At 42.2% G+C, this 11,689-nt stretch overlaps 1 protein-coding gene across 1 annotated transcript; it reads left to right on the top strand.

The window, feature by feature from the left end:
- Positions 1-1,169: 1,169 nt before the first annotated feature.
- Positions 1,170-9,593, top strand: LOC109939146 (V-type proton ATPase subunit G 3). Its single transcript, XM_048602203.1, has 3 exons — positions 1,170-1,354; positions 5,876-5,976; positions 7,320-9,593. The coding sequence occupies exons 1-3, from the start codon at positions 1,273-1,275 to the stop codon at positions 7,497-7,499; spliced, it is 363 nt and encodes a 120-aa protein (XP_048458160.1). The 5' UTR covers positions 1,170-1,272; the 3' UTR covers positions 7,500-9,593.
- Positions 9,594-11,689: the final 2,096 nt, after the last annotated feature.

The raw sequence follows: 11,689 nt of genomic DNA, 5'->3' as shown, positions 1-11,689 counted from the left end.
ACTGTCAGAAAGTTAATGTCCTTCCCCATTCCACTGCCATCATCTTCTTTCCAATGCCTCACACTGACACTCTCTCTGCTCCTGCATCCATCTCTCACCAAGGTTCATATTCAACCACTCTCACTATTGCCTGCAACATATTCCATCACTCACTCACACCCACCCCAAACCCCAATGGCACCGACCCTGCATACCCTCTGTGCTGTCTACTGAATCACTCCGTCTCTGTGGGCATGCAGCGCTAATTACTTCCATCTTTTGGAATACCTGCCTCTCTCTCATTCCAGGAGGAAATCTGTTTGCAAAAGGGCAGACAGAGTCAAGAGAAATGGTGTGCTGCCCATCTTTTGGATCCTCGCTCCTCATGAAAGGATCCTGACTGCCCTGAGTGAAACCTGGACTGGTATCGGAGGCTGCCCTGACCACTGTGCTAAGAGCCACTAATCAAAGGCTTTCCCCCTTGACTCTTCTGAGGTCCATCGACAACTGATGGCAAGCTTCCTGGCTTTATGCCTGCGTGAAACAGTAGGGCAAGAGAACAGAAATATGAGCCTGCTATCTCTGGCTGAGGACGCTCAGTTTCCAACAAAGGAGGCTGTTCAGAGTTAACGTTGAATTGAATCCGCCCAGCGGTGGCTTTATCTTACTTAACCTTGCCGAGTTTTCCTGCTGTTGAGCTTTTTCTCGGTGAGCTGGATAAAAATGGGAGTCCGAACATTAATGAGGTGAGCTGGGAGGTTAATGAGGCATTTAACATGCAATAATGACCATCAACTGGCTACTTTGCCACCGCCTAGCGAGAATTTTGCCAAGTCACTTGGAGAGAGTATAAAAGATGGAGCAAGATGATTGTGATGTGAAGATGGGTCTCGTTGCACTTGCCATCTCACCACAGCCCATGTCGCTCAGACCCCAATAACTCTAACTTTTTGACTCTATGGGAAGTCGGTAACAGGACTCCGGAAACTGTCGTTTGGATTATTTAAATATGTTCACAGTGCACACTTTGTTAATATTTTTTCAGGTGACTGTTATTGTTTTGTTTGGATAATGGATAAGGATCATTCAGATTGGAGAGCTATTCTGTTTGAGTTGGCAGCAACTGCCTGAAAGCAGCTGGTGCCTGGAGCAGGCTGCTATTATTCAAGCCATTACCTGAACTGCTTTTGTTGTACTGAGCAACAGCGAGATATCACAGTCATCGGGATCCCTATAAATGCGGATGGGGTCTCTGAACAGCACCATCACTGAGATCCAGCACGTATTGGGAACATGACTAGCCACTCACAGGGAATTCATCAGCTTTTACAAGCCGAGAAACGGGCCAAAGAAAAGTTAGAGGAAGCCAAGAAGAGTGAGTAAACTTGACCTGCTAATAATTTCTGGAGTCCAGAGCATGAAAAGTTGTTGCAGTACTTCATGCAATCAAAGCACAAAGATTACTGGGTTGGAGAAAGATTTATTAAGATGTTAAAAACTCTCTATGGAATTATTAATTGGAGTGACATAAATGGTGCTAAAACAAGAGTTTGTATAAATGGTACATTTTATTTTACTTCATTTGAGTTCAGAACCCGGACTTGTATCTTTGTACCAGCTGAAATCTGAGATATTTTATAATGTCGCAGCTATTTCACTTGTGAAGTGAGAGGCACATGTAAGGGGTGGACATGCCATGTCACAGACCTTGCAGAGAACCGCACACACTGTGCAAGAAAGGGCATTGAAAACAAATGAATAATTTAGGGTGAGCTCAGTGTCCTTTGTTAGCACTGCCACCATTGGATAAACACTTTGCTGAAATTCTGCTTGCAGCAACCTTAGGTTAAACGGTGGTGCCCCTGCTGGAAAATCATTGGCTTTTCTGGATTTATATCTCACACGGCAAACAGTGTAAGGCTCAGTACTTTAACATCAAGGGCATCCAGGCCTTAACAGTACACCAGATCAACCTGGACGATGTTGTTCCTGCAGTCGTTCTGAATTATTCCAGTCAGAAAGACCTCTGTCCACTTCAATGTTCTATTGTTCCTTAAATTATTTGAGGGATTTCACCTCCACAGACTCAGTCAGGAAGTGTATTTAGCCCTCTCTATGTGAGGAGATGACATGGAATTTTACCCAGATTAACAGGGGAAACATTTTTTTCATTAAAGGTTAAAATTCCATACCACATTATTCTTTAACCTAAAAGTATTAGGGGTTTGTTTGTAATTTTTTTTTTTGAAACCCTATTCAAGACACTGACTCCTGCTGGGGTTAGGGCTCTATAGGTGCCAAGGGCCCAGCTGTAGCAAGGCACTGAGTGCTGACAGTCTGTAGGGGGTAGGGAGGAAATCACAGCAGAGGCCAAGCCCGTCCTCCCTCCACTCTGCAAAGCAGCATTTCCTTTCCCTGTTGGGGAGAGCCCAGCAGGGAATTTTTTGGCTCAGTTCCTCCAGTCAGTATTTCCCTGCGCATCACTGCCCTCCTGGAAGATGACATGCTGCTGTGTGGATGTCGAGTGAAGGGGCACCAGCCAGTTTGTAGCACCCCTACTGCCAGCTTGGCTGGCATCAGCCATCTCAACAGCAAGAACAAGTCAAAGCTCGGACCATCTGGTCCACATGGCTCCATTACTTGGAAATGAATCCATTTGGAGGGAGCGCAGACACTTTCAAGTGATTTTTTGTAAATCTGAAGAAGGATATTGCATTTGCATTACATGTGCTTTTATATTTAATGATTTAAATGTTGATTTTTTTTCTCTCATTCAGATAGTCTACTTCTGTCAAGCTTGGCCCCAAGTCAAGCCAAGCAAGAGCTAGAATAGTACGTTATCATCAATGTAACTGAAGCATGCCAAGTGGATAGGACTGAAACTGCATTCAAAATATATTAAATGCCTATTTCACATGTGGCTAGGTGTCAGATTATGATAGAACTAAAGAGGCATTTTAATGTAAGGAGTACAGTTTACAGTCACAAACATTAAAATTGTCTGTGAAAGAATTAAAGTAAAGCTCAATGTTAAGTACACTCATTGACACTGACAGAAAAACAAACCTGTGCTTCTGGTCATGAATGCCACTCCGACAGAAAATGTGAGACCTTCAGAAGTGGCAGCATTTGGGGTTTCGCATCTTGAAGTTGTCAAGCAAAAAGCCGAAGTTGTATTTGGCCAGTCCAACTCCCCTGGCCAATCTCTCGCCACTTCCTCCTCACCCCACTCAGCTTCATGCTGAGCGTGCTAACAGCTCAGGGCTCTCTTTGTGCAGTGCAGAGTCCAACTAGATATCATGTCAACACACACATGTGACATGAATTAAAACAATCTGTCTGTGTCAGATTAAACCAGCAATGTGCTTCTCATAATGAAATGTTAGAAATTTCACAGAAAATGCATCATGGGACTGGCTTGTTTGCTGAGGTCCAACTCATCATCCAAACATGTAAGATTTTCATATTGAATTCTGAACTTGAATGTAGCCGTTTAGCATTCATTCCCACATTGGCCCGATTGATTAATCTAGACCATGTATACTCGGAATGGGCAGGCTACGAGATGAACCCTTCCATGCTCTGTCCTGGCTCAAGGAATGTTTGCAAGGCAGTCTGTGAGACTGGAATGGACTTCCAGCTCTGGATCCATCTGACTTATATTAGGTCCAAAGCTGAAATACCAACAGTCTTCCCCTTGTGTGCAATAGAGAGAGATCAAGACTGTAAAAGCTTGCTGACTATGTCTGTCACAAAACAAGGAGTGGACCTGTTACAACTCATAGAACGGAGTGTGTTTCATTATTTGATAGCATGTCGTGTCTATTAGCTAAATGGTATGTACGGTGTTTGGCTTTAAATGCATTTTTTGGAAAATTCAACCAAAATATTATTTGTTGGAATAAGTACCGTGTCCAGAGCATAAGGTCATTCTTCTTGCAACATGAAAACTGCAAAAGTGATTGTTCAAGGACGTAGGTTTGAGGAGTCCAGAAATACAGCGTCACTGATCCAGAATAGGGCTCAGGCATTTAACGGAATTCTCTCCCCTCAAAAGGTTTGTGATTATTTGGAATTCTCTACACAGAGAGGCTGTGTTTGCCGAATCACTGGGCATATTCAAGACCAGGGCAGAAAAACAGGAGGCTGGAAGAACACAGCAAGCCAGGCAGCATCTTAAGGAAAGGAGCAGTCAATGTTTCGAGTATTGGCCTTCTCCAAGACTGGATGTGGGGGTAGTGGGAGCTGCAGATAAAGGGGGCAGGAGGGGCGGAGGTGGAATTGGATTGATAGGTGGACACTGGTGGTAGATAATACTTGATTGGTAAATGGGAGGGATGAATGCAGTTGGTGGCTGGAAGGGAGGGTCAGAAGATGGAATGGAAGGGAGGAGGTGGGGCTGGAACGGGAACCAGGGGATGGGTGGAAAAGTTATTTGAAATTGGAGAACACAATGTTGAAGCCTCCAGGCTGTAGGGTGTCCAGGCGGAAGATAAGGTGTCGGTCTTCAAATTTGTGTTCTGAGCCACTACAGCACTGGAGGAGGCAGAGAACGGACATGTCAGAGGGGGAGTGGGCCGGGGAGTTGAAATGGGCAGTGACGGGGAGGTTAAATTGGCTGTTATGGGCCAGGCGAAGATGCTTAGCGAAATGGTCACCTAGTCTATGTTTGGCTTCTAGCCTCCTGTTCGTTACCTTGGATACCAGCATCTGCAGCTTTTTTGTCTTTAACCATATTCAAGACCAGGATAGATGGATTTTTTGGATCCTATGAGATTTAAGGGATATTAAGGATAGTGCTGGAATCGGAAGTTAAGGTTGAAGATGAGCCATGACTTTATTGAATGGCTGAGCAAGCTCAAAAAGCCGTTCCTATTTCTCATGCTGATTAAATTGAAATATATCGTACAGAGTAAACGTATGCTGGATATTAATCAAGTAATAGTTTGAAATGTGCAGTGCTTTCTCGGAATACTTCTGAACTGTCTCCCCTAGTGAGGATCCTGAATTGTACAGTGAAGTTAGATGGACATTTTAAATTGGATCTTGTTAATGCTTCTGTATCCCTGCGGAAGAAATAAGAACGTGTTCAAAAATCTTTCACTTACAACTTCCTAAAACAGTATCCTCATATTATAACTAGCCCACAATCGAGAAGTAAAGAATTGCCTTTCTTGAGGAGCATCAATAGTGATGCTGTTGACCTAGCCTTTAGGAGGTGTACAAACACCACTTGCTCCCATGTCTCCTTGCTGCCTGCCCGACCATCACCCACTCCCACCACCGCCCACCAAACCACTCTGAAAATCATTGTTTAAAAAGGACTGACGGGATGCAGCAATGAATCCCTGTATTTAGCCTGCTCTGGGCTAAGACTCAGAAACACTGGATCTAATAAGCCATTGCGACCCATGACAGTTTGATGGGCTAATCACTTATCTGACACACTTTGATTCCTGCAGTGGCTCCTGATAACCTGCCACCAATGCTCCAACTGCTGTGCTAAACATATCATAAAAACATAATTCCACATCACCAGACAGCACCGTGCAGACTAACGCAGCTCAGTACACCAACGCAGAATTAGAAAACAAACAGGCAGCAATCTTCCATAATTAGATTTTGTAAATTTCAAACCTAATGAAAATTGTGCACATAAAAATGGAATGGATGTGGAATCCATGAAGAAAAAAATCAATATGTCTTTGAAGAGAAATCTTTTAGACACAGGATGACGTAACTCACGAGAGCCTTATTAATTAGTCCGGCCTTGTTCGACGGTTTCATTTCTTGCAATCCATTGATTCCCTTTTGTGTGTGATGTTTATTTGATTGGTGACACAACTGGTATCATAAAATACTTATCAAATATTTTCTTTTGTGAACGTTTGTCCAGGGAAGGGAAGACGATTGAAACAAGCAAAGGACGAGGCACAAGCTGAGATAGATCAATATCGTCTGCAAAGGGAGAGGGAGTTCAGACAAAAGCAAGACTCTGTACGTATCAATGCAAACAAGTAGACTTGATTTAATTGCTGCTTGCTTTGTAAAACTGAGTTGAATAAACCATATTGTTAGAATCAATGGTCACAACTCAGAAGTCCTTGCACGCTGAGATTTAATCCATATCTGGTCAGTCATTACGCAAATATGAGTTTTTTTGGAGTTATCCTCAGTATCACAAATGGAGATATGAATAAATTTCACCGCTGGTGATAAATCAGAGCTCGTTTTGTTTTATGTCATGATTTTATATTTTGGAATCATAAGAATTCCCAAAGTATCAGATGGCACCATTGAATAATGTGTTTTCAATGCAGGCTTTGTGAGTTGTGCTCACTACCACCTCACAGTGCTAATCCCGTTGGGACATGGAAAATCAGTGTGCAGGGAGTTATTCTACATGGGGACTATAGGCAATCATGTCACACTAAATGCATCCCTGGTCCCTGGTGTGTGCGTGTGCAGGCTCGCGCGTGTGTGTGTGAATAAGATTTTTTAGTATTAAACCTTCCTCTCAGTTGAGGCATTTTTAACCATTAGATGGAGCCCATTCATTACCATCTAGAGCATAGAATGTTTCAAATTGATGGCATCTTCAGTTTCCAGTTCCTTCTGCAAGAATCAAGACTGCCATTTCCCCAGGGCCCATCTTGGTGCCACTGGCCCTTTAAAGGGACAGCGGCAGTTTATGATGGACACAGTCAAGTCCCTGCAGGGTTTGCTATGCTAGTCCTGGAGTTCTGGCAGGAATCCAGCAGGATATTCCGTGATAACATGGATGTTTAAAAAAAAAGCCTTAGAAAAGACACAACGTTATCATCCATTGAGTAAAAGCTCTGCATGAGATGGTGCAAGATCAGACTGAGCAGCAAGAACACAACACTGATATTTTGACCAAGGTGATATAAGCCAATCTATCCAAAGCTGTGGTAGATATGCTGCAACAGGACTTCCTGCTGGATGCACAAGTAGGGATGTCAATTGAAGTTTCCTCTATTTGACTGCACATATGTCAAAGTAAATATGGACAGACACATGAGGACAGGATCAGGCTTCCCCACCACCCCTCAAGAGAGTTTCACTTGGCCAATAATACACTGCCAATTGGTGTTCAGCCACAAACATAAAGCAGGCCATCTTTAAGGTACTTTAGATCCTTGTGTATTCAGTAGATGAGCTAGGGAAGGGAAAAAGTTAGAGGGAAAAGAAAACTGGAATCTTAAATGTGTACACTGTAAACATCATAATTTCACAAATTGTTTCCAAAATGTTTCAAGTGGAAAAATCCAGTGACGTGGCCTTCTGTTTACAGTAAACATGCCTCTGTTTTATCTTAGATCATGGGATCTCAAGGTAACCTTTTAGTCAAAGTGGATGAACAAACCAGAGCAAAAATCAATGGGCTCATAAACAACCATGAACGGAACAGTGAGAAGGTTCTGCAGGACCTCTTGGGGATCGTGTGTGAAATCAAACCAGAAATCCATATTAATTTTAGAGAGGCAGGCTCCCATTGATGGGATAGTCAGTGGTGAATTAAGCTTTATCAAACTATAAATGTGATATCATTGAAGTTAATTGACGTTGCATAATGTGCATTTTTCATGGAAGCAGTGTTGACACCTTTTATTTTGGACTAATCACCTTGGGTTGTTTTCCTACAATATGAATGCACATGGTTGTTGTTGATGGTTCCTACTTTCACCCCTGTATCTGCAGTTAGTCTCAAGAGAGTCTGTCAGTCTAGCCCCCAGATATCTCAGCTATCTATCTAACGTTCTTTACAAAAAGCACTGTAGGACAAAATGACCATCCAGCCCCTTGAGACAGTTGGACCACTCAATTAGATAATGGCATCTAAATCCAGAAGTTGGTGTGGAAAGAATTCTGCTACTGTCAAACTTATTTATCTTTGGTCTGATCTGAGGGAACTTTACAAATAGCAGAAAAAGTCAGAAAGGGAAAGTTTGTCCTACATCATTTCCAACTCTGGTGGAATGAATTAAAATTATCAGCTTAATTAATCACTCACAATTCTTCACCTATAAACCAAATTCAGTAAACAGTTAAGCCAGGTATGACTAATTTGTTAGTTATCATTCTCATATATTCCAATGTACACAAATTATCAAAAAAAACTGTCTCAATCTTGAGCCTAATGATTGTGGCCCATATTGACATCCAATCAATTGTCAGCTTTGAATTTTTTTTCGGTTTGTTTTCCAAAATTTCAATTTGATTCTCTTCAGTTGTTTGTATGTGGGAATGTAGCCAGGTTCAGTTCCCAGAATTTGTGTTACCCTCTTACACTTAGAACCATACTTCCAATGAGCGACAGATTGTACATTTTCTGTGCTCTGCATGATCACAGTTTGACACTTTTGACATCAGTGCAACTGGGCCAGGTTTTTGGTGCTGTCTTGTTATCAACCAATGGATTTTCTTTTCAGGGAAGTCACTATAACCCAGACCTTTTAAAGCTTGTATCATACTTCAGCAATTAATTTGTGGCACTTCTTTTGGCCTTTCTCTAAAATAGTTGAACTTTCTCACATACGGAATTTGAGAGACCCGTGCCTCCTGATTTGTCTATGCCACCAGCCTAAAACTGGGGATGGTGGCTGAGTGGTTGAGCAAGTCTGTCCCTGGGAGAAGGGGGCAGGTTTCACAGTTTACTTGGCTTGAGTCAGTTCATAGGCAGCAGTTTCTCATATACATGCTAAAGCAGTGCCAGATTAAAGCAGTTTATACCTTGCCTGGCCCATTTTGGAAGACTCAGGTTTACAGTCACCAGTTGCCCTGGTGACATCCTCTCAATGGCCCAGAGACGCAATCAGCAGTGGCTGGTTTTAATATGCTTGCATTTCACCCTCTCAGATGACATTTATTTCCTTAGTACAGGGGAAAAGCTCCGCTTTGATGTGAACAGGACACAAATAGCCCATCTGCATCGAGCACTCATGATTTACATATTAATTAGTTATTATATGAAACAAGGGATGGACTGAGATACTCAGGTACTTGAGAACTGGGGTTATGCTTTCCAGCTTATTTTCTGTCCTTTTATTTAAATATCAGAAACACAAATGCAAATAGCTGCAAAAATAGCAAAGTGAAAGCCTTTGAGAATACAGCCCTCAGTGTAGCAGGTAATCAATTTAAACTGTTTGATATATTCAGATAGGCTGTTGTAATGAGTTCTTTTTTTTGTGGTACTTGGAGTCAATGTTTAAAAATGGGATACGAATCAAAATGTCACAGCAGCAACTCATTTGTGTGTTTTAGTTTCATTCCCTTAATAACCCAACATAAAAGATGCACAAGCCTTTATCGAGGAGATGGGAATCATATCATTTCTGTGGTTTATCTCTTAGAGGAACAAAGTAGTAATTTGTGACCTTCCACTGGATCGCAGTGATAATTAATGAAAATGTGTGAATTAAGTTATTTTAACAGTCTGTTAATGTTCACATTGAGCAGTAAATTACCTTGAAACGCTTCCCAAATGCTAGTTTGTTTCTGTCAGGCAAAGGTGTATTTTGAAATCCAATTGTTCTCATTTCTGCGAAGGTAATTATGCTTATTTTTGTGCACAAATCCCCAAATGACATGACTGAAGTTCAACTTCACAATAAAAAAATTGAGAACAAGATTATTTATGCTGCTTTCCTCTTTCGTGAAACTTGATTGTGCAAGCCCCACATCATCAAATTTGATGCCACCAGTTCAAAAACACCTCAGTATGGTGTTAGCACAGTGTTACAGACCTGCAACTAGGGTTGCCTGGCCTCACCTGTCAGCACCTGCACCTCTGTTTTAGAAAGCAGTGGATCAAAGTCCCACTTCAGGATTTCAGTACAAAATCAAGGCTATACTGAAGAAATAATCCAGATCCTGAGGTGTTATCCTTCAGAAATGTTGTCAAATCAAGGGCCTAGTCTAACCTGCTCTGCACTTTAGTCGGACATTAAGGACCTTTTTGAAGATGAGCAAACAGCTTTGCTGGTGTATTGGCCAACACTCCTCCATCTACCTTCATTACCAGAAGCAGATCAATCTGGCTAATCATCAAACCGTAAACAGTGAGGTTTAGTTCCATGCCAAATGTTGGCGCTTTTGGCTACATAACAGTAGTCACTGCACTTCAGAGAACCACTGAAAGTCATGGCTTGAGCCAACGGTTAAATTGTGCAGTGAAAGGGAAGCAGTCGGCATGGAGGCAGTTAGGTTTTCTAAATATTTCTGACTGCTTTTACCACAGCCGCAGCTTATGGTGGCACGAAAGCAGAGTCAGAAGTTGCATCTGCTGCCTCCAATTTTTGGGAACATACTAGTAAGCTACGATTAGTTGACGACAGACTTTCTTTGCCTTTCTGTTAATTGGAGTGCCAAACAGAAGCTGAACCGTGCATTCATTTGGCTCCTGTTAGCTACTATGAATGAAATATAATGCTGCGCTTTTGATGTTGGAATTATCTCAGTGCCTGCAATTGTCTGACATTTATTCATTTGAATCATTCAAATTCTAAGTTCCAAAGTTTTATAAGCACAAAGGAATATCATTTCACGGACAGGTTTTGTGAAGAAATAGAAGTGAGGTGAGTTGGTATAGTGCAGTATAATAAACCTGGGATTTGCTGTTGACAATGGTTTACTGTTCTGAAAACAACAAATGCTGGAGATCACAGCGGGTCAGACAACATTCATGGACTGGGAGCGAGGTAATGTTTCGAGTCTACATGACTCTTCATCGGAGCTGAAGTGAAGTGTGGAGGGATCTGTGGCGGTGGTAGGTGTAGAGTGCTGGTAGAGAAAAGATGTTGATAGTTCAATGATTATAACATGAGATTGGCAGAACAATGTTTTATCTAACTGACTGTCCTGAAAGAGAAGACAGTCCCACTGTGCTAGGGTAGGGGAGAGAGGACCGGGTGACAGAGAATGTAACAAGTAAAGCTAAAAGCAAGGGAAGAAATGGGAGTTAGTTCACAATTTGAAAGTATTGAACTTAATATTAGTTCAGAAGGCTGTAAAGTGACTCCCCCCACAACTATAGCATAAATGCTGCTCCCCTCCACACTTCACTTCAGCTCTGATGAAGAGTCATGTAGACTCAAAACATTAGCTTGCTCTCTCTCCATGGATCCTGTCTGACCCTTTGTGACCTCCAGCATTTGTGTGGAGCTGAAGGAACACAGCAGGCTGGGCAGCATCAGACAAGGAAGAGAGTTGACGTTTCGAGTCAAGGCCCTTCTTCAGAAAAGTGTCCCGACCCGAAACATCAACTTTCCTGCTCCTCTGATTCTGCCTGGCCTGCTGTGTTCCTCCAGCTCCACACTGTGTTGCCTCTGACTCCAGCATCTGCAGTTCTTGCTATCTCTGATCTCCAGCATTTGTTGTTTTTTGGAAAGATGCCAGCATCTGCACTAATTTGCTCCTACAATGGTTTTCTGTTTCTGTACAGAGTCAATGGCATCAGTTTTCAGTCAGGACACCTCTGTATCAACTTGATCGAAGTCAGCTTCCGAACTGTTTTCTTACGTTAGCTCTGTACATTTCATACACTGGAAAAGCATTTCGTTGGCTGTCAAATGTTTCAAAATGTCCTGAGGCTGTATGGGTACTGGAAAAAAAGATTGAAAGTTGATTTTTTTCTTTCTCCTCATTTTCAGAACCATTATAAGATCCATACTGTCAGCTTTTCACA

The sequence above is a fragment of the Rhincodon typus genome, chromosome 10, assembly GCF_021869965.1.
Source record: "Rhincodon typus isolate 14 chromosome 10, sRhiTyp1.1, whole genome shotgun sequence".
Taxonomy (NCBI): domain Eukaryota; kingdom Metazoa; phylum Chordata; class Chondrichthyes; order Orectolobiformes; family Rhincodontidae; genus Rhincodon; species Rhincodon typus.
This window is presented reverse-complemented; position numbering and strand designations above follow the sequence as displayed.